Source organism: Parasteatoda tepidariorum, chromosome 5 (assembly GCF_043381705.1).
Source record: "Parasteatoda tepidariorum isolate YZ-2023 chromosome 5, CAS_Ptep_4.0, whole genome shotgun sequence".
Taxonomy (NCBI): Eukaryota; Metazoa; Arthropoda; class Arachnida; order Araneae; family Theridiidae; genus Parasteatoda; species Parasteatoda tepidariorum.
The window spans coordinates 75,132,873-75,157,162 of record NC_092208.1 but is presented as its reverse complement, the minus strand read 5'-3'; the positions used below and the strand labels follow the sequence as shown (position 1 = coordinate 75,157,162).

The following is a 24,290-nucleotide window of genomic DNA, read 5'->3' as shown; positions in this document are numbered from 1 at the left end:
AAAATTGAATCTATGTAGCTATTTTCTCTGCTTATACATGCAGAAAATAAGATTTTTCTTATTTTTTCCTGCTCGCCAGATATCTCGTATTTTTGTAATTCAGACGTCTTGCTGCATCCTGTTTACTGGCAGGAAAGCAAACAAAATAATAAAAGAAAATAGCGTCGGATTTGCAGGGAAAATATTTATTTGCTCATTCAATTGTTCTTGTAAATTTTTATTTATTATGGCTAAACAAAAACAATACAAACAAGCCTTTTTGAAATCCCAAGTCCAGAATGTGCTAATATCTTGATTCTTATTCGCGTGATTTTAATATCAAGCATCGATTTTCGTATTTACTTGATTTAAAAGTTGTGCATTGCGATTCTTATTCACGTGATTTAAATATCGTACATTGCAATTCTTATTTACGAGATTTACAAATCCAACATTGCGATTTGTATTTACTTGTTTTTAAAATTGCAATTTTATTATTAATTATCGATGCTCATATTTACCTGATTTAAAATTTGCTCATTGCGATTCTTACTCACGTGATTTAAATATTGTATGTTGTTCTTATTTACGAGATTTAGAAATCCAATAGCGCAATTTGTATTTATGCGTTTTTAAAATCCTATGAAGCGATTCATATTCACGTGAATTTGAAATCCAATTGTAATATCAAGCATTGATTTTCGTATTTATATGTGATTTAAAAATTAGACATTGGGATTCGTATTCACGCGATTAAAAAATTATGCATCGTGATTCATATTTATGTGATTCATATTCATACAATTTTAAAATTAATCATCGGGATTTATAATCACATGGTTTAAAAATCACACTTTTTTTGTCAAATTTTTGGACATCATAGGTTCTACATATTATATATATACTCATTTTTGGATTTCCTCTTTTTTACTCTCTGACTACTCTCATCCCTGTATATCAGAATAATTGAAAAATAGGTAAACGCATTCTGAAGGAATGAATTCCGAAAAGTATTGTTCCTCTATAAAGAAATTGATGACAGCGATTGCGCAAACATTTCAAAAATAGCAGAGTGAAAAGGTCTATTTTATCAAGATAATGAAAAGCTTTATGTACCATCAACCTGATAAACGTTCTTATAGTGTGATTCCTATTTATTACCACATCTACTATATTGGATCAGAATAATTGAAAAATATGTAATCAGATTCTGAATAATAAATTCAGAAAAGTATTGTTCCTCAATAAAGAAATTGATGACAGCGATTGTACAAATATTCAAAAAATCGCAAATCAGAAAGGACCATTTTATCAGGTCAATGCAGAGTTTTATATATCTTTAACTTGACAAAAGTTGTTACTGTACAATTCCTATTTATTACCACATTTACCATATTCATTAAACCTTGTGCCCTCAGAATTTGATCTGCTTGGATTATTACATAATTCCCTTAATTGAAAATGCATGAGTCCTTTATAGTTGAGGGGGAAAAAAAAGAAAAAAAAAGCGTAAGTTGGAATTTTTTGTTTTGTTTAAAAAACATGAGAGATTTTGGAACAATGACATTTTAAAGTTTACTGAAAAGTGTAGAAATTCTTTGGAACAAAATAACACTTATACCAATTATTAAATATATACCATAATTTAAATGTGCTGCTATTCAGTTTTCTTTCAAAGTCTGCAAAAACTTTCTGGGCAATCCAATGAAATATTAAAACATCAACTCCTATAAAGTTATACGATTGAAAAGATGGTAAAATTATTAAATGGAAAAAATTAAAAATGAAATAATTATTTTTACCAAAATAACATTTTTGCTTGACCTTAAAAGTTGTACCTAAGTTATGTTTCTGTGAGCACAAATATATTTCCGAATTGTATTATGTGTGTTAACAAATTACAAAGTTGTAAATTAAAAATAATCACAGTTAAATATATTTTTACTCACATTTCATGTGCACATTTAATAATATTTTACTTATTTCAAATAATTTTTTCATACTTTTCATACTTTTATAACTTAATTAAAAGTCGCATGAATTTATTATTAACAAATCTGATTGCATTCTTTCCAAAAGTGTCTTTAACAAAGGATACTCCTAACCATTATTTGTAAGATAACCTTTATCTTGTAAAAAATGACTTTTTTTTTATTTATTAAATTTAATAATTATTAATGTTTTTTTATACTTATGTTATAAATATAGTATAAATTCCATGGTCAGCAAATTTAGTTGAATGAGCTTGTGCAAGCAATAAAAAACAGCTCAACATTTTGCTTTATTTTAAATGTGGCTGGAACTACTCTACTTTTGCTTTCACTTTCTAATTATCTTCTGAGTGAAAGGGAGTTTTATTACATCTAAACATAGCTCGTTTTTTCTTTCTTAGGTTACAGCTTTCAAAATTTTGCAGCTGCAGTTAAATACAGGATTTATAGCTCCAGGAACCCAGTCCATGACTTACAGCAGGTGAGTAAACAATCCATGTCTTGAAAAGAATGTTTGCAAACAACAAGTGTGGTGGTCAATTTGAAGGTCGGCATTTCCATTAGTGTAATACATAATCTTGTGTGGCAGTTGCTTTGTTGTCTGAATTTGTTTAATCCAGTTTAATCAAATTATTGATTATGGATAAATTGCGAAAATTGTCATTTAAAGGTAGTAAATTAAAAAAGGGGGAGAAGATTTTTGTTGTTTTTAAAGAGAGGTGCCACTCACTCAAATTAAAAAGGAAAAGATCTAAGTAAGTTTTATTAGTCATTTATCATACATTCTTATATCATACAATTACCTTTTTTTTTAAAGTGGTAGAAAGTAAAGTTAGTTTTTGAAAAAAAAAAGAGTTATAATAGTAATTTTAGATAATTTCTTATTATATTTATAATCATTATTTAACAGGGTTAAATTTCTTGATAAAGTAATGGTTTTTTACACCTTTCAAAATAAAGGCTTATCTCATATATTCTTTGTTTATTTTAATCTACTGTAAAAAATGTTATAGGTTTGAGTATTATTATATTTCCTTTTCAGACAAAATGGATTGGCCTTATTTGTTATCATATGTAGAATTATATATATGCCATATTGTTATTTATTAAAAGTAATGAATACTTCAGAACATTTTTGTTCATTGAAAGGCACTCTTTGGGAATTAGTTAACAAATTTTTTATTTTAAAGTTATGTTTTTGAAACTTTAATCATCAATTTGAAAAACTCAGATTGTTTAGTGCTAAACCATTATCAGCATCTAGTGATAGACAATATACTAGATCAGGAATTAGTAAGCTTATATCTCCAGTCCACTATGATGCTGCTGCAAGATATAATTATTAAGCTAATAATAAACTATAAGAAGAAAAATGTGTAAATGTCTTAAATAACACTAGGTCACCATCTGAGTTCTTATTATTAAAACATTGAAAGAAGTTTTCTAACTGGTTCAATGGCAGTTGATCGTTTTGAATTTGCCTTGAGAGGGAACAAGACATTAGAAGCCTATTAAACAGGAAATTTTAATTAATTTCGCACCAATTGTGATAAATTTAGTAATTTAAAAAAAAATTATTATACATATTTGAATCTTTATTTGATCTTGTTACATACAAAATTTTAAAAACTTTGCGCTTGTTTTAATATTTTGTTAATGCAGAAAATGAGAAGAATAAAAAAAAGGCAGAATTGCAAAACATATCGGAAGGAATTTAATTGTAATTGAAGATTTAAAGTCTTAAATGTAATTTTTTTTTATTTGATTCATGTTTTATTTTGTGTGATTTTTTTTAACGTTAAAATATTAAATAACCATAGAAATGAGCTAGATGGCATTGAAGAATTGGACCGTTATCCTGACAACTTTTCTGTGACTTTGGGGCTTGCAGTTTCTGATCAGAAGAAGCCAGAAATTTTACCTGTTTGGAAGGAAATTGCTGAAATGCAACCAAAACCCAGATTATTGTTTAATACTGATGAAGAAATGGATGCATGCTTAAGTAAGAGCATATGCTTGCATAACATAAAAAATACTTTGTGTGAACTTGAAGCATTTAATCTTATTTTGTTTTGCAGCACATTTCAGCAAACCTGGACAGGAACCTGAAAATGTTACTGCAAAAGAGTTTTCAGCTTCACTAAATTGGCAAGAGAAAGAATCATTTGTAAGTGCTTAAATCTTTTCAGTTTATTTTATATTATTAAATCTACAGTTTTTTTTAGTATAAAATCAATGTACAGTGCTTAAAATTAAAAGCGGACCACCCTGAATATCTTTTAATCTAATGATAGGATCTTCATGTTCTAGAACTCAATCTTACTGGTTCTAAGAGGTGACCTCAAACATGCTAATTAATTAGTGCAGAGGTTATTTTTAAGTTCAATCTCTTTCAATGCTCTACAAACTCTGATAAAAATAAATTTTTATTATCAGCACACGTAGGAAAATTCAAAACTGAGTTGTTTTTTACGTTTCACTGCAATTTAAAGATATCTTTGCGCTGATTTTAACTTGTCCCTATTTTAACTTGCTGATTTTAACTTGCACTTTGCATCATTACCATCTAACCCTGGTCACTCAAATGACATTTGTTCTTAGTAACCGTTGACTTATGTTTGATGATGAAGAAAGAATTTTGATTTTTTATTGCTTTTATTATCATCCTCAACTATTATGAGTTAATTTTAACATTATTGTGCATTTTTGTTATTGTTAAGTTTATATAAGTCTTTGTCAAAAATATGTGGAACTTATACAAAAGTCACAATATTTTGTTTCCTGCAAGGTGAAATTAAGTAAAATGTCCTTACTAACCTAAAATTTATAAACGCTTTAATGGTAATTACAGGCTAAAGGAAGTGATGACCGAGCTTGAGAATAGAATAATACAATGTATTTGTTTAGTATTTTAAATCAAAATTTAAATTTGGTACATTAAATTGGATATAATATTTTAGATGCTCAAATAGGATTACTCCATCACAAACGATAAAAGTACAAATTTTTTATTTTGCCAAATAAAATTACATTCTTAAAAATTATATAAAAATTTTTTATACTTCACAATTCAAATATTTTTTCGACTTATATAAAGTAAATTAATAAAAAATTATTTTTTGCATGGAATAACTGGAATTGAATAAGTTTCAAGATTGTGTGCAAAATTTTTTCAATTCACTCAAAAATTACTCAAGATATGGCGAAATACGAAAAAAGTGAAATTAATATTAAGAGGTCCAAACTTTTGACTGCTCTCTTGACTAATTTGTTAAGATCATATTTCTCAGATTGTAGTTCATCTATATTTTGAGGTTTAAGATTTCAAATCTATTGAAAAAATATTTGTTTAGTACATTTTTATGCCTAATTCAAAGTAAAATTAACAATAAGAGATCCAAACTTTTGACTGCTCTCCTTACCAATTTATTGAGATCATGTTTCTCAGATTGTAGCTCACCTATATTTTAAGGGTAAAGATTTCAAATCCATTGAAAAAAGATTTTTGTTTATTCAAAGAAAGTACATTTTTATGTCTGATTCAAAGTATTAACATTGAGAGGTCCTAACTTTGATTGTTCTCCTGGCCAATTTATTAAGATCATGTGTCTCAGATTGTATATTTTGAGGGTAAAATTTGAAATCCGTCGAAAAAATATTTGTCTGATCAAAGAAAGTACATATATATACATGAATTCGTAACTTAAAGTATCGTGTGCTGTAATTAATTAGCATATTTGTGATCACCCTTTGAACCCTTGAGATTGAATTCGAGTACTTAAAAATTCAATCATGCAAAAGCTATTCAGGGTGGTTCTATTTTTCTTCACGCTTTGTCCATGGAAAAGATCCATTTTTGCTAATATGCTTTGCCTTATTTCAATGAGAGTGGGTTCAGAGGTAATCTTGTTAAAGAACGAGTTTATTCCTTTTTTAGTAACATGAGAGGGGGAAATTAATTTTCAATTTCTTTGAGACACAAATTTTATTTTCCTTATAATTTTTTTAAAAATTCTTCCATTTTCCAAATTTTTACGCAAACTGGGTGAACTTAATCAGCGCAGATATTTAGTACTCTACTGTATTAGTTTTTATTCACATTAAAAAGGTTTTTAATTTCCACAGTACTTTCGAGGTTACTTTAATATGTACTTTTTCTTCAGAAAACCATTTTTCAGTAAATGACCATAATTTGTCAAAATAACATTCATTCTAAGAACATTAGATTTTATAAACTGGCATATCTTAATTTAGAAAAAAAAAATGGCTTCAAAGTTATATGTTAGAAATACACTAACAGCTTAATTAACCATTAAATTTATACTTCATTTTCACTATTTAAATATTCATTTGTCATTTCAATCAAAGATGAGCCAAGTTTTTTTAATTTACTGAAATGTCTTAAAACATTGATATTTTGTTGTTTATAGAATTTGAAATTAACGATTCAATGTCATTTGAAAATTTATAAAAGTTTATCCAACTTTTGATATTACCTCAAGTTTCAGTTTTTAATTCAAAAAACATTTCTGTTTATCCTTGATACTTAAATAATGCTTGATTTTGAAGCATGTCAGTAGGTAACAAATTAATATGAATTTTACAAAATATTCTCTCAACCTTCATTCCTGGTTGGTTGGTTGGTGTCATATCCTCTATTGAATCATATTTCATGGTGTGCTTGAATAGTTTTTGTTATTTCTATGGCATTAAAAGAATACAAATCCTCTTCTGTGGGGTAGTTTAAGAAGTGAAGGCCTGCAGCGACTGCAGGGCAGTTAAAAACATGATATGGTGTCAGTTCCACATTAAGACAGTTGCCACAGTTTTGATATTTTCTAGTCTTATCTGTAGAAATTTTCATGTTTTTATGATGTTTTGTTCTTAGTCTGATGAGAGTAGTGGCTGTCTTCCTATCGATGTCAAGATTAGTTATTTGATCGTGGGCTTTGATTTTTAAAGGGGTGAATAGTCTTGACTTTGCAAAAGCATTTGCATTTACCAACGTGGCTGGGATTGAATTTTGATTTAGATCTCTGACATTTTCAGCCAAGAAATCAGCTATTTCATTGAACTCTAGGTTCACATGGGCGGGAATCCACTGCAAGAAGCAATTTTTCCAGAGATGCTGAAGTTGTCCAAGTTGTTCTATGATATTCAGGATAAGGCTTGAGGTACCTTTGCTGAGGGCATGTAAGGCAGACCTGCAGTCGCTTAAGATGGTGATACCACTAAGCTGCTCCGAAGGTTCAAGATTGATGTACGTTTCGATTGCCATAGAAATGGCTATCAATTCTGCCGTAAAATTAGATGAGATTTTTCCAGCACCAGTTGCGAACTCTCGTTTTTGATCATCAGGTAGGAGCAGTACCACTCCCGCACCTCCGTTGGTGAAAGTGGAGTCAGAAGATCCATCAGTAAAAACCCTGACATGATTGAAGCCAGATAGAGAGTACCTTCATTCCTTCCTGAGTTATTATAGGACATAAGCACAGAGCGCAAACTTGGTTAAAATTGTTCATTGATATTCTTACTCCACTTTTTTTTATTTGTCTTAACCGACTAACAACCGTCATAATTAACAGATATCTAATCAGAAAATGAATCCAATTTACAAAAACAAAAGGATAAAGAAGTAAATTAACGATTAAGACATTAAATCAAAATGGAAAAGTGCCTAAAGCAGCTAAAACCAAATTTGCTTTATTTTAATTTAGATATTCAAACAAACATTTAAAGCAGGGAAAAGTATTAAAAAGCAATAAAATAAAAGATATGTGTGTTTGCAGAAGTGCTGTCTTACAAACACACGTATCTTTTATTTTATTGCTTTTCATTACTTTTTCCTGCTTTAAATGTTTGTTTGAGTAATTAATAGATAGTTATATTGTTTATGAATAAGTAAGGCATTGTTTTATTTATTGGCATTTGAGTGTTCTTTTCAACTGTGCTGTGGCTACTTTATTTTTCAATAAATGAGTGATGATGATTGAAAAAAATGATGGTTATTCAGTAACTGTCCTTACTTCAAAAGCAGTTTTTATTTGGATTTTTTTTTTACTTTCTCCCTTCTTGTATCTGTATTTTTTGACTCTCAGACTTTCAGTTTCTGAAAGAATTGCAATCTACATCTGTAGCTTTATTCGTGAGTGCAGGGTTCCCACGGTCCTTATAAGTCCTTAAAAACTGCTTAATTTTTATTTTGGAAAATAAGGGCCCTTAAAAGTACTTAATTTTGGTACAAGGTTTTTAAAAGTCCTTAATTTTTTAGCATCACTATAGTTGATGGGAACAATTTTTCAATTCAATTTTTTAAAACAAAATGTCCTTTTATCACTTAGAATTAGACCATGCATTACATTTAGACTTAAATTAGACCATGCATTACAGGTAAAACATTTTAGAGACATAAAAATTAATGTGTGTAGGGGGGAGCTATAGGTAAGGGGAAGTAAGTATGTCCAGTTATTAATATATTGGTTCTTTCATTAATATATTCTACCTTTTTGCCCAGAATGATACTCTATGAGGAGAGTGAAGCGTTCTAAAAGAAAAGAATACAGTGAACAAGGGTAATACTTCACATGGAAAATTCAGTTCTACTGGTAACACATCTGCTTGTAAGGATTAAGTAAAACTCTAAGAAAAGAAGTCTCACAAAAATTTTTGAACAAGAATCCATAACTAAAACTTTTTCCTAAAATCTTGAAGAATTAAATAAATTTGTATAATAATTCAATGTGTAATAAGTAAACATAAATTTGCAGAAAGCATAATGTTTTTTTAAAATTCATGATTGTACTAATAAGTAAACAGATCTGTAAGAAACAGGGTTTGAAAAATCCCAGCCCACCTAGATTTTTCATCAAAAACATGGAGTTTATTGGGTTTTTGATGAAAATCTCAAGTTTTTTTTTAAAAAAATACTTTTAATTTTTTTCCTCCTAAATAAAAAAAAAGCATGGTTTGCTTCTAACAAGAAAGTTAAGTATTTGGTAACTATTTATAATTTGTTTTGTTGCAATGTAAATTTTCTTTAAAGTTTTAGATTGTTACGCTATTTTTATTCCTTAAAGATAAGCAAATTGTTCTCTAAAATATAAATCTACTCCTTATGAATCCTTAGATTTAGAATGATCCTTAGATTTTAATAATAATTTTATTCAGTTAACATTGCAACTTAATATACTGTTTTTAATTTTTGTTCAATTTTAGGTTGCTTTAAAATTACATCCTGTTTTTCGCCAGAATATTTAGTAACATTAAAGTTAATTCTTAATAACTGGTTTGGCTGGAAATAATTTTGCTAAAGTTCATCATAAAAGTAAATCTGGCACATTTGCTGGCCTAGTAGCGAAATATAAAAACTTGTTGTTATAATTATTTCAATGTTCTTGCCAAATTTTGTTATTTACTCTTTTTTTTTAATATGCATGAAAAAAATTTCAAATCTTAAATTCTGCACTTAATTTTACAATTAAATTTCAATGAAATCATTAAAAATGGAATACAGGTTAGTGTCATATGTTAACTTTTACAATCTGAAAGGCGTTAACTTTTAACTGTCTGAAAATGTTTTATAAAAAATCTGACCCAAGTTTGCAAAAATTACCTAGTACTTCTTTGGCAAGCCCTATAAATTAATACAATTATATCAGTTCTTAAATTTTAATAAAATTGTTTTTTTATTATTTTTTTATTTATTGATATTTTTAGAAAGCTAGATAATTTGCACTCACTGGTGACATATGTATATTCGATGATAAACAATCATACGATTTTTAAAGTCCTTAATTTTTTTAAAAGCAGTGCTTTATTTTTTCAAAATATGGTCCTTAAAAGTGCTTAATTTTTGCATTGTTGAACGAGTAGGAACCCTGGAGTGGCAGGCTTGAATTTTTTATTTGTATGTTACACATCTTTCAGTCTGGAGAAGAAGGGGAAATTCTTTCGCATCAAATTCCCAGCTTAATTAAGCTTTATGATGTATGATTTAGAAAATTTTAAACATTTCATTTTCTTTCGAAAGTAAACCTTTTATATAATTTATTCACGTTTCAATAGATGTTGTTTATTTTTCTTTATTGTTTAATTTAAAGTTAGATTTATTTCGATAGGAATTTCACAGATCCATAGTTTCCTTGTTATCACTCTTAAAATACAAACTATCCTCCTCGATTGCTTGTATTCAAGCCATTTTCAATGAAGATTCATAGTAAAGAGAACTAGTTTCTCTAAAAGTTAAAAAATGCTTCTAAATGTGTCATTTTTAATACGCTTAAATATGCAGTAATACAACTAAAAGGTCTAATTCTGGAAAACGCGTGTTACCTAAAACCTGGAAATGGAATCCAGAGATAGATGTAAACCAGTGGAACAAACTACCTTTGAAGAAATTCTTTTAAAAAGGCATACTAAATATTAAAATAAATATTTTTCAAACAGTTTATAAGGATAATATATTTTAAATAATGTTATTAATTTCAAACTATTTAATAAATCATTTTTAAATAAGGGAAAACTAAAAAACAATTGGGAAGAAAAATTAAATTAATGAATTTGTTAAGAAATTCAAATTACTGTAGTTCCTTTCAATATTTTGTGTAAAGGATTATTGCAGAATCTTAATTTTTTATTGCTACAGTCAAACCCCGCTATAGTGAACACTGTTTATAGTGAACTCCCGGATATAGTGAACGAAAAGTTCGGTCCCGTGCCTTGCTATACATGTATAATGTTATTTTTTGTGGATATAGTGAACCAAAAAAGTGAGGAAGTTGGATATAATGAACTTTTTCCTGTCTTCGACTGATTTTTTTCTCCATTTTTTTTTGGTGAATAATTTTGAAATTTCTAGTTCAAGATAAATACATATACCGATTTTTAAACCGTCTACAGAGGGGAATGTAGCAATAAGCATTTTTTCTTGTTTACTTCTTTCGTCTCACTTTCCCATCCCTAAACAAACCAAGCAGATGTTTCCAACCCAGGCAGATGATGCACCTGCCAGGTGTCAGTGGGATCAATATGCATTTTCTGTCAGAGGGAAAAAGTAATTATTCATTATTGGTCAAAGGGTTGGACACTAATATGTGTTAATAAGGCCCTCATTTCAACTCCTTTTTGCTCTCAGTTCAGTTAAAAAAAGTCTGCAAGCAAGTGTCTCAAATTTAACTATGGCGAGCAGTAAACGTTCTCCATTGATGATAAAATGGGCATAATCAGAAAAATTGAAAATGGATGCAATCCAGCTGATATTTGCTGAATAAAAACTATCCAAATCTGCAGTTTGTAACATTGGAAAAATAGGTAATTAATAATTTCTGCTCATGAAAAAAATTTAGATGGCAGAAAAAAGTTGAGAAAAGCAGATCACAAGGATGCTTAAGAAGCATTACTGAAGTGGTTANAAAAGTTGCCAACCAACCACCAATCTCTAACAACGCGGAAAATTCTACCACTCCTGTCAATCTTTTAGATATTGACGGAGACATGAATGGTACCCCTAGCAATTTTGATCTCTTAAGCAATGCACCATCCGTTCCTCTTATAGGTAATTATTTTATGAAATTAAAGTTTCATTTAAAGTAATCATTTTACCCCAAGTGTTATGTTATATTTGTTACATTTTTGAAATAAGAAGCTTCGGTTCACATGCTTAGTTTCAATTTTTAAATATAAAAAATATTCTATGTTTTTAAAAGAGTTGTTAATGCAAAGACTCTATCTATACTTAAAATAGAAAGTTCTAAATATTTTAGTTAATACTTAATAAAAATTTATTTAGCAAAAAGAAAAATAATAATTTAATCCTTGTAAATGTAATATATATATATATAATAAAGGAACAAATTACTTATAGGAACTTATTAAGGGAGATTAATATCAATCTTTCTTAATTTAATACTTAAAACAAAATTTTCGTTCTTACTAGCAAACAATATTAGTTTTTTAAAAAGTTGTAAGAAAAACAGTGTTAAAAATTAAATAGATGAAATTTTATAAACAATGAAAATGTTAATAAAGTTTTATTTCTGATCATTTTTTTTGACTTATTAAAACTAGTTATGATTTTGTATGAAGTGATTACTGCTGTGCAATAGGAAAATCAACATAAGGGGCAAAAAATTCTAAATTAAAATTTTTATGTAATTGGCCTTTTTGTATGATGAGCTACATGTTACAAAAAACTTTTAAAAAAATATTTGTTTTGCTAGTTTTTTTGAAGTTCTATTGTAGTATTCACATAGCATTAGCAAGTATTATGCACATAGTATCACATAGTATTATGCAAGAGTTCAATATAGTATCGGAAAAAAAATATGAGTTTAATCAAATTATTTTAAAACTGGAGTTAAACTAATATCCTAAGCATAAAGCAAGTAAAAAATAAACATAGGACTATTTTTACCAGATGTAAATTGAAAAATGAAGAGATTGAATTAAAAACGATAGTTGTAAAAATAACTGTTTCTCTGATAGAATACTTTTCTATTAAGCAGAGGCAATATAGATTTCAAATAACTAATCAAATAATTAGTGTTGAAAGTGCTGCGTCAGAGGTGTAAAAGATTTTTGTATTAAAGAAAAAATATTTTCTATGACAAAGCTTTTGTTAATAAAGCTGTAAATTTGTCTCTTAACAAATTTCTATTATTAGTATTAAATTTACTTTAATTTAATTTAATTCAAAGTGTTAAAGGTTATTAAAAGAATAAGTAAGTTGTTACACATACAAAAAATTAATGAATATTGTTTTGTAAATAATTTTTATTTTCACTTTAAATATTTTAACTGGCTCTTATATTATATTTTAAAAAGTATTTTATGCTATCTATTTAAAATGCTTGTATATAAACTTTATTTAAGTTGTTTGTTGAGTTATGCTGTTTATTGCACATTTTATGTTCACAGGTTCAAATAATAATGACCTTAACTACAATAATGGATTTGGTTCTTTTTCAAACAATATGGCTGATCAGAAAACTACTAATGTTTCTGATCCATTTTCCGTGTTGCAAAATAATACCAATGCATCAAACAGCAATAGTAACCAACCCGATTTGTTTGATTTTTTTGGTACTTCAAGTGCATCAGGATTTGATTCATTAAAGACAAGTGTCAGTGCAAATTCTACTCCCCAGGTAAGTCTTCTTTTTACTAATTCAATTATAGTTCATCTCCCCAAAATATGTATTTATAAATTTATTAAGAGTAATCATGGTGGAAAATATATTATGTTAAGCCTAATTACAAAAAAATTGAGAATGATAATATGGAAATATAAATTACTAAGTCAGTTTGATAGTTGTTTTTTATAATTAAACTTTTATCAATCTTATGAATATTTTCAGTCTAAACTATTTAGAATTATTTTCTGACTATGTGTTTTTTATGAAGAGATTTGCTTTTCATTTTTCTAATATTTAATAATAACTATTTCTAATATTTAATATAACGTGATAATTTGCAATTTCGTGGTGACTAACATTTAATTTTGGTAGGTTTTTTTACTATGTCAATTTTTTTAATTGATAAATATTTAATTTTTTTAAAGCTTATTTGGTATTTTTTCAATAGCTTAGTAAAATCATAAATGTTTTATTTAAAATAAAAATATAAAATGTGACTTTTACATAGGAAGAACATGGAGTAAAATATCATATTTTTATTTTAAAATTCCCCTTCTTTAAGGGATAATGTGATTTTTGTTTTATAAAATTTTTGGAAAAGAAGCTTAAAATTAGTAGGAAATGAAGTACACATATATTGATTTTGCAGAAAGTAGAAATTCTAAAAAAAGCTCTTGTGACTGATGTTACAAATATGAATTATGTTTAAATTTTTAATAAACTTTTATTATTATTATTATACGATACTTAAAAAGTTCTTTTTTTAGTTTTATACCTAAAATAGTTAATAAAAGACTAAGAAATTTGTTTATGAAGATAGTTATTAAATGTTTTTTTTTTTTTTAAATGCTGTGATTTGTAATCATTGTATCACCTCAATTTGAGAACTAGGACTAATAATTTCTGCAATTCTCTTGAAGTACATATGGCATTGATGCATACCAATAATTTTTCCATTGTTGATTTCGTATAGATCTTTTACTTTACCTGATTGATGGCAGAAAACTTTTTGCACCATGGCTGCTTAATAAATTGAATGTTACTATTTTTGCATTTATCATCAATATCAATTATGACCACTTTCCGACTATCTAGAGTGCTTAAATTTCAATAGGAGCTCTGTGTTTGATCATTCATTTTCTATATAGCTCAAGGTATTAAGAATTATTTATTTATTCTTATCTAAAAAACACAAAACTGAAAAGTAGAAAATAATAAAATAAAATAAATACTTTGAAAACTACATTTTTCAAAATAATGAAGAAGAAAAAGAAAATAATTTGATTTTTGTCTTACAAAAAATACAAAAAGCATAGTTTTTGTAATAAATTTTTATCACTACCAAAAATCTGTTCTGCTTTTGAAAGTGATGCACCTTACTTTTTTCCTTTCTGTTTTGTCAAAAATCAAATTATTTTTTCCTTTTTTCACCCACTTGAAACATTTCATTTTATTTCATCATTACTATTTCCATTTTAAATTGTGACCAATTTCTATAGAAATTCACTTTTTTTGTACTTATTGAATTTTATAATTAAATAATTGTGTTATTAAATCCAGAAAATAAGATTTAAGCAAAGAGAAAATGACCTGTAAGAATATTTTATTTTTTGCATAACAATCATGAATAATAAAAAAATCCATATGTCGTAACTATCTAACAAAATTAGGTAGTACTAACTCTAGTGAGAGATATAAAAACTTTATTCATACATTTTGGAATTTAGTTAGAAAAGTTGCCAAAACTGTACAGAGTTCTTTAAAAGAATATAAATGCCACAGGATGATAACCTGTGACATTTCAGCACCAGAAACACACAGTTGAAATTGAATACATGGTTTGAATCTCTTAATAAAACAGCTTCCCTTCATGATTTCTTTGATCACTTTGGTCATCGATGTCTTGCAGCGCTATTTGTTCGCAACTTTCTTAACTAAACTCCAAAATTCCTGTATAAATTTTTTACGACTTTCACAAAGGACATACCGTTTGTTTTCTTCCTCTATAGTTTTTTGTTTTTCAGATTTTTAATTTGTAAATCTGTAGTTATTTGCTGGAAACATTGTAGATACTTTTATTGTTATTACTTTTTTATTGATGGACTTTCGCTTTCATTAATTTTTGCAGCATAAGCCAGCTATGTCTTCCAGTGCATCTGCATTCAATATGAGTGCAGCTGCTGCAAATCAAGATTCGTCTTTGTTGGGTAGTTGGGATTCAGTTTATCAGCCTGGAGCTTCAACTAATGCTCCTCAATCTTCTGCAGCCAACTCTGCCGGACCTCAAACATTCTTAGGACCGCGACTTGCTGCTGGTGGAATACCGAGAAATGCTTCAACCCCTAATTTGGAGGCTCTTGCAAAATCAGATCCCTTTGCTGATTTGGGTAACTATTCCAAATTATTTGTATCCTCAATAAAATATCTTTTACCTATTTTAATACATCATAATAAAAAAAACTAATTTGAAAATAATTTCCCAAATCAAAGTACTTTTTTTTTAGCTTTGTAACCTTTGATTATTTTAAAAATAATTATCTTCAGATGTCTCCAGGAGTCATTTTGTAGAATAAATACAAATGAATCGAATAAAAGTTTGTAGAATTTTTGTCCAACAAATTTCATCCTGCTCATTGTATGAACTGTGGTATGAACCATGCAGTCTGAAGAAGTCAATACATTTTGCAATAATGATAATTTTTATTTGCTTTCTAGCTTGTCTTTTTTTTTCTTGAAAAAAAAAATTTCTGAAGAAGAATGAAAATGTTACTTAATTTAAAAAAAGTTATGATATATTTAATTAGAAATTTTTTCAAAAATTTATGGCATGTTCTAAGGAAAGTTTTGCACTTTGCTACCTGGAAATTAGATTTTATAAATTTGATAAAATTGACAGTTTTATATACCTGGGATCAGTGGTTAACACCAAAAATAAGATAGGGCCAGTGGTTCAAAAAAGAATTATTGCAGCCAACCGCTGCTTTTTTGAGTTGCATAAACTCCTAGGGTTGAGTGTGCATAGATTTAGTACCAAGATACTGCTATATAAAAGTACTTATAAGATATGTGTTTAGATATGCCTCAAATTGTGAAAAAGACAAAAGCAAAAGTGCATTCTAGAGAAAAATTCTTTGAAGTATTTTCAGTGATGTCCAAAGTTTTTGGACAATGGAAAAGGAGATTCAACCATGAACTTTACTCCCTTTATAAAGAACATAACATTATTAAATATATGAAAATAAAAAGGATAAAATGGGCTGGCTATCTGGCTGGAATGTACGAATGGGACGGGTAATGTACATAGGGAATGTACATCGACCAAATTCAGATGGTCCAATTCTGTAAATAAGGACTTCTTTGTGCTGAACTGTAAAAACTGAAGAAGCATTGCTGAGAACAGGTGAGGATGGAAGAGAATCTTCAATGATGCCAGGACCCGTCCGGGGCTGTCGCGCCAATAAGAATGATGAATTTTTTGAAATCATAACTTGGTTATTGCAAAGTTTTAAATAAAACATTTTTTTATTTAAAATTTTTGTGTTACTATTGTTCTTTTAAAATTTATAAGTTAAAAATGTTTTCTGCATTTATGAAACTAAATGTAATTTTTTATTCAGGTACATTTGACAAATTTAATCAGGAACAGCAATCATCAGAAAAAACCTCGTCTGCAAATGCAGGAAATCAGTTTTTAAATACCAGTCCACAGCACTTTCCTAGGCCACAGTCCTATGCTGGCACTGCTAATTCAGCATTTCAAGGGGCTGCCTCTAACCCACCATCCTCTAAACCTGATTACAACAGGGGACACTTTTCAAGTGTGTTTGGGGAAAGAGATGGTGGAAAAAAGGGAGGAGGAGGAGGTTGGTACTTTTGTTTTATTTATTACAGTATTTAAAAAAATGATTTTATAGTGTTTTAAAACATATTTAATCCCTTGCCAGTGTAGCCCGAATTCACTTCGGGCAACTACTACGTGCTGTACTTGTGATGCCCAAACTGACATTGGGCATCACAATATTTAGCTTCAATATTATATTTAGCTTCAAAATTTTGTTTAATTTGCTCTAATTGAATGAGATGTGTGTGTAATCCATTACTTTTTTATGTGTGTGTAAAAATTATAAATACAGTAGTTATTGCATTTAAAGCTTTATTTTGTCAACTGATTCATGGGAAGGGGTATGCAGCTTCTGTTGTCCAAAGACCGGAGCACCGTGAGGTAGAAGACAGTCTTGGCTCCTGGTGGTGTTCTTTTTAGTCTGGCACCTACCCTTCGGCCTGTCCGGCTTGGGAGACCCTACCAGTAGCAAGCAATGGATCCCGTCCAACGTCGATATCCACGGAAACGAGTTGGCTCACACTCTCGCAAAGAAGGGACTAGACCATCCAGTTCCCTCCACCTCAGAGCTTACATACCTTGAACTTTTTCAAGGCAAAAGGCCCAGAACAAACAAAAGTGGCTGCTTCCACTTACTCACTACTGGTATAAAGCAAAAAGACCAGGACTCTCTCTATCTCTTCCTGGTGACAGGCAGACCAACACTTGCTTATCCCGACTGGCCAGTGGACACCTGAAAAGTCTCACATTTTCTGCTAATCAAAAGATCTTTCCTCTTTGCCCTAAATGCTAACAAAACCAGGCATCACCTGAGCACATCTTGAACTGTTTAGGGCTTGACTGGAACGACATTCATTCCTCTCCCATTTTGGTTTCGAATTTTCTAAATGTCAACGGATTTATTGATCTCGTCTGACCCTGTCAGACCAGATGGGAATTAGCAACAACAACAAAGCTTTATTTTTGTAATAAAAAACTATTTTCTAATTTTTATATGATATAAGGAATAAAATTAAACAGTCAAAAAATTTTTCCATTTTTTGTCCATTTTTCTGAAATATATGTCATTGTTAATGGGGTTAAAATTCATTCACCTGCTGAACAAAAAGTACACTTATCTACCAGGTCTTTGAAGCAACATAATCCAATTTTCAGCAAAAATATTTGTAACTCTACTTTTAGTCATTTAAAACAAATGCAGTTCTTATTATATTTGCAATTTTCATGTTTTTCACAGCTTGGAAAGTAAAATTATAACTGATATGTTTAGTTTAATAATGAATTGTGCTGAAATGTTTGAATGATCCAAGAAGCAGTATAATTTATGCCTATATTGCTGAGAGCAGAGATACACAACCTATAATCCAAGGCCAAAACTTGCCCTTTAAATATTAAAAAAATTAGATCAACTCTTAATAAAACATATAAAATTGAGAGAAATTTATTTTCTCTCAGACTATTCTCTCTTCTATTTCTCTATTAGAAAAAATGCTGTTGTATTAGAAATTTTTTTTTAAATTTATTTATTAATTTATTTATTATTTTTTTTTGNGTATTGTAATTCCAACATAGCATTTTTTAGTTTTTGTGGTCTGCCAATGAAAAACGGTTGTACATATCTGCTGAGAGTATTAATAATTATTTCTGTATGCATTGATACATGTACAGAATTTTGGCATCTTCGTTCCCACATATTTGGAATTTTAAAACTTTAAACAGAAAAGATTTTTAAAAATTACTATATCTTTTCTTACAATAAACAATCAATTGTTATTATTTTTCCAAAATTATATAACAATAAATCAGGAACTGAATTAATCTCATTAATAAAATTAAGGAAACATTGTAATTTGATTGGGAGTCTATAATTTATGTTGGACTGTTAAAGTACACCAAACTTTGTTGTGATAATTAAAAAAAGAAAAGAAAAAAGAGCTGCAATAGCACAACAGTTGAAGCTGGCAGTGTGACGGCCGGGTTCTTTATCCTTGGGAGCAGCTTAAAGCCCATCCAACTTGCTTAGGAAGTAAAAGTGGCTGATGCACAATGCTGACCATATTGTCATCATCATGTTGCTAATCAAAAATTCTTGAACCTTAACTTTTGTGATCCGCTTGGCACCTAAGAACTGGCTACGATGTGGCTGCCTAGCTTTATTTGAATTTTTTTGTTTATTTTTAAGATGGAATTAAATATTTTTTAAATCGCGCACTTAAATAAATTAGGATATGGAAGAAGTTCCAAATTGCTTTTTGGGTAAGAAATGAATATTGAAAAATGTATTGCAGTTTAATGCTATCAAAAATCAAGAGCAGTGAGGTCTATTGTATTTCAATCTTCTATTATTAACATTGCTATGCATTGCTTTTTTCCAAGTTGACAGAATGACACATATAATTTTAAAATTTGCATTTTTAAATTATACAAAGTATTATTTTATTTAAAATTTATTTGATGTTATGAAGTAAGTAGTTCAGGGAAAACATATGAACTTACCTTAGTTTTGTTGAATATGAATATGAAATGTGTTGTGCTATACATAAATAATAATAATAAAGACAATTGATTCTATTATTTAGGTATTGCTAATGAATTTAAATTAGCACTTAGTATGGCGGTTGTTGATGTTTTCTAATTCACAGTTTTCTTTCTAATGCATTATTTAAATAATGTGTGTAAACTCGTTATTTGAAAAACTAAGCTTCAAATAATTTTTAAGCACTAAGTTCAATTGTATTGACCACCTGTTATGCCAGGTTATACCTGTTACACCTGGTCCACTTGCTATACCAGGTTAGAAATTTTTTACCAAAATGCTAAAATATTTTTTAATGTTGCTGAGAATGTTTTCTTCCTATTTTAGCACCGAAACCAAAATTGGCAGATGATGACTTCAGTGATTTGATTGGAGGCCAAGGCTTCACAGGTTTCACTAGTAAGAAGAGAGATGGCCCATCCACAATTGCTGAAATGAGACGAGAAGAGTTAGCTAGAGAACTTGATCCAGAACGTTTAAAAGTAAATGTTTAGATCAATTATTCGCTTATTGACTCTGTTTCGATTAATTATTCACTTATTGGTTCTGTTTGGATCAACCATTCACTTGTTGGTCCTGTTTTGATAAATTATTCACTTATTAGCTCTATTTGGATCAATTATTCACTTATTGGCTTGGTTTGCATAAATTATTCACTTATTGGTTCGGTTTGGATAAATTAATAATTCTTTTTTTATTTTTTAAATGAATAAAAAATTTAAGAAAAACAGTAATTCCTTTTACTTTAAACATTTGAGTTTGTTATTTTAAACCAATGGTGCTGCAGGGCCTAATTTTTGAGGGGCACAAAATTAAATTACACAGTCACAATAGTTTTCTAAATTTCACGCATAAGAAAAAAAAAAAGAACTCATAAATGTTTTAAATCCCTGCTAAAAGATGAATTATTTTTATCTCTTTCTTGTTTTTACAGGGTGCGTAGCGTTTTTAGAAAGTGCTTAAAGGTGCTTATTTTCGATTTTCGTTTTTTAAAAACCCTTAAAGGTGCTTTTTTCATTGTGTGTTTTTAAAAAGTGCTTAATTTACCTTTTTCAAAATGAGATTTTTCCTTTACTATGTTGATTTTCCCTTCGAATTATGCAAAAAGACACAATTCACATTGTTCTATTCAACGTTTTCACAATTAATTCAACTCCAATCTATTTTGGCGCATTGTCAGTCCGTAGCGTATAAAAACGCCATTCATTTTACATGATTCAAAATTTCATGATTTTTGACAATTGTCAAAAACAGTGCCAAAAGCTTTTTTTTTGACATGACGGTTAAAACAAGATAAAACTGTGAATTGTCAAAAACTTTCCAGCCCTGCCTAATTATGATATTTTTTTAAAGTGCTTAAAAATATTTTTTGAGTGCTTGAAAAGTGCTTAAAAGGTGCTTATTTTTTGTTGAATAATTTGGCCACGCACCCTGTTTTAATTTTAAAAAATTTGAATCGATGATAATTTGTGAAATTTGTTTTTATTTGTCTGAAAATATTGAGGGGACTTCTGATTATTGGGAGAATATGTACCACTGTCAATACATCAACAACGCCCATGTTTTAAACAAATATAAAATGTACTGATTCCTAAACAAAATATTCCCTTATTCCTAAACAAATATCCCCTCCTTACATATCAACAACCAGTCAAATGATAATTTTCCATGGCAGTTAAGGCTTAGTTTTGAAAAATTTCAAATGCATTTATCTATGTCAGTTTTGTGAAATTATTGTCATTGTTTTTTCAGATAATGGACTGGACAACTCATAAAGAACGAAACATTAGGGCTTTATTATGCTCTTTGCATACTGTGTTATGGGACGGCACTCGTTGGAGTGAGTGTGGCATGCATCAACTTGTAACTCCTGCTGATGTCAAAAAGATGTATAGAAAAGCATGCCTTGCTGTTCATCCAGACAAGGTTAGTACAGTTTTGTTTTATGCATTTTATTACAGATAAAAAAGTTATAATATGTTCTGTTACTTTTCTAGTTAAAATTTTGAACTTCCATTTGTCAGTTACTTTCTGTCTTTAACTAAATAGCAATGATGCTGTTAAGTTTTCCAGCATAATAAATTTCTATTTGTTTAGATTGATATTTGATTATCTGGTTTGTTTAGAATTATAAATATTGAAAAGAGAAATGGTTATAGATTTGGTATCTTATACAATTTGAATCTATGAATGATCTATCTTATTTTATTTAACTAAAATTTTGTTTGAAGCATAAATATGGAAGAAAAAAATAGACTCATGATAGTAAGTTAAAATAAGAATTTCCAAATGAATACTTGTTTTATTTGAGCTTTTTAATGAATAAAGTTTTACTAAGTTAATAGTATATTTTTGGTGATTATTAAACTATAAATTTAAATGCTGTTAAGTTATCTATAGTGTTTTTTATTGTAATTTTCAAGTTGTTTCAAAACTTTCTCTCGAAAACTCTGGCTTGTAGTTTCAAGACTTTATGCTAAAATAAATGAGATTTTTTTTTTAAAAGAAATATTGAGTTTTTCTGAAATCATAAAATAAATGAATAACGATGTCAGAATATTATTTTAATACAGCAACAGTATACATACTAAAACAGGAGAATGACTATTGAATAAAAATGTAAAAAAAAGTAAAAAAATAAAAAAGCAATATGCTACTTATGTTCCAAAATTCAAAGCAGTATATAACTTATGCTCCAAAAAACAATATGTTACTTTCATTTCAAAAACTATCATGCAATTCATTATCCGAAAAACTTGTGTAATTTTTGTTCCCAATGCAAATAGTGTGTGATTGAATTTTGTAAAAAGCATCATGTCATGATTCATATTCCTCTATGTCATTCTGTTTTTAATTTTATTTGTAATCTACTGTGTTTTATTCAAAAATTTTTTTGTTTTTTATTTTTCAGCAAGTAGGTACAGAAAATGAAAACTTAGCTAAATTAATATTTATGGAACTAAATGATGCTTGGAGCGAATTCGAAAAACAAAATAATCTTGCCTAGTCACGTTCATCAGTCTTGTATCTTGCCGTTTTGACTTTTTCTGTCTGCAGCAAAAAAATGATATCTGTTGAGTTCCATTCAGATGTAGTTATTCAATGTTCACTATTGACAGAATTTTTCTTATACTGTTACCTTCATGTTAAAAAGAGATCGCAGCATGCGTATCGTACAATAATAAATAAAATTTAAAAGTTATAGAATAAATGTAAATGAATACTAAAATTTTATTTCACTTTAGAACACCTTGTGTGGCCTTACTCTTGGTGCATAAACGTTTGAGAGTTCTATCATTAAAATGTATGTGATTTCATTTTGTTTGAGTGTAATTTTATTCATCACTGTTTAAGGAAATTCTTGAATCTTAGCAGTTTGTTTGAGGCTGCTCGGTGTGTGTGATAGAGAAATATTTTTCAAATCTGTATATTGTGGTATGAAAAGTTCCACTTTTGGAAGTTAAATGTTGTTTCATATTTTTTTGGATTAAGATGTTTCAAATTTTAAAGTGATTACTTATTGTTATGAGACAATTTGAACTCTAATCATATGCTATTTACCAAATCTAAAAAAGCTAGAAATGTTTTGTTTTGTAGATTATTTTTTGTTGAAATAATTTTGATTGACATTCTGTTTTTAAGGAGGTCTTGTAATTTTTTTTTTGGTTACATTCTTGTTTTTATGAACTATGCAAATATTTGTGTGTTTTCTTTTAAATAATCAAATAGTTTTTTAATGCTTGAAAAAAAACGTATTAAGTTGTTTCAGTAATTAAAAATTTACTTAAAAAATTTCCATGTGCCAAAAGCATAAATATTTTATGTATTTTTGCTTGATGCAGTCAGGATAGAACTGATTTTGATAATCTGTTACTTTAAAAATGTAATATTGTGAGTTTTAACTACAGTATACTTTTGATTATCCAATTGTGAATTATCTACTTAACTCTTTATTTACCAAATTTTTGAAAAATTATCAAAAATATGGGAATGTCTCATTTAATAATGTCTATTTTAATATTTCTTTTATGTTCAATATCCTTTTCAAATTTTTCAAGAAATTTTTACTTTGGGGCTTACGCTACGTTATGAAGTATTAATTAAAGTTTATAAGATTTATTACTTTGTATTATAACTATTTTAAAATGTTAATAATGTAATAAAAGAAGCATGACTTACCCGCAAAATTTATCGAGCTAGTAAGCTGAGAATTGGGTAATTATGAAAAGACGTACTCGAACGAAATATCTGCAACTAAATAATTCCATAGGTGTAAAGGATTTCATAATGTTGGTAGCTTTAAATTTCTGAAAATTATGTGCTGTTTGTTTCAAAAACTTTACACTCACAAAAATATTACAAAGATTTAAAAAATGAAAGAAAAATTATTTGTTCTAAAAAATTTCCACAATTTATTTTAAAGTTTCATATCTTATGTTGATATTTCGCAAGTTTCTGCCTAAGTCATTGGGATTAACAAAGTACATAAACTCTACTTTTTTAAAAGTGATTTGTAAAATTTTATGTTCTATTCTATATTAAAAGTTTAGTTAAAAACTTATGAACTATATTATTTGAAAAAGATAAAAAAAAAATTTTCTAATATAAGAGTATTGTTAAGAGTTTTTTTAGAGGATGGAGTTGTGTATAGATCAAACTCCTTTATAGTTTCCAAAAATTTCTCAAGGTCTTCAGAGAATTTTACTTGAGTCAACTGTCACTTCTGTAGGTGATGTTCAATTTCAAATAATCACGTGTTGCCAACGAAAGTCATATTACAAGCTCCGATGGGATATTTTGATAAATTCTGC

General features: G+C 28.4%; 1 protein-coding gene across 1 annotated transcript in view; it reads left to right on the top strand.

The window, feature by feature from the left end:
* LOC107442170 (cyclin-G-associated kinase) overlaps positions 1-23,864 on the top strand; it is a 45,316-nt gene extending 21,452 nt beyond the window's left edge. The window contains exons 17-27 of the mRNA XM_071181080.1: positions 2,372-2,451; positions 3,791-3,972; positions 4,049-4,141; positions 9,186-9,237; positions 11,315-11,523; positions 12,885-13,114; positions 15,231-15,489; positions 16,720-16,965; positions 19,807-19,961; positions 21,232-21,405; positions 22,391-23,864. Coding sequence (XP_071037181.1) covers positions 2,372-2,451; positions 3,791-3,972; positions 4,049-4,141; positions 9,186-9,237; positions 11,315-11,523; positions 12,885-13,114; positions 15,231-15,489; positions 16,720-16,965; positions 19,807-19,961; positions 21,232-21,405; positions 22,391-22,486 — 1,776 coding nt within the window. The 3' untranslated portion in view covers positions 22,487-23,864. The remainder of the gene's footprint in view (positions 1-2,371; positions 2,452-3,790; positions 3,973-4,048; positions 4,142-9,185; positions 9,238-11,314; positions 11,524-12,884; positions 13,115-15,230; positions 15,490-16,719; positions 16,966-19,806; positions 19,962-21,231; positions 21,406-22,390) is intronic.
* Positions 23,865-24,290: the final 426 nt, after the last annotated feature.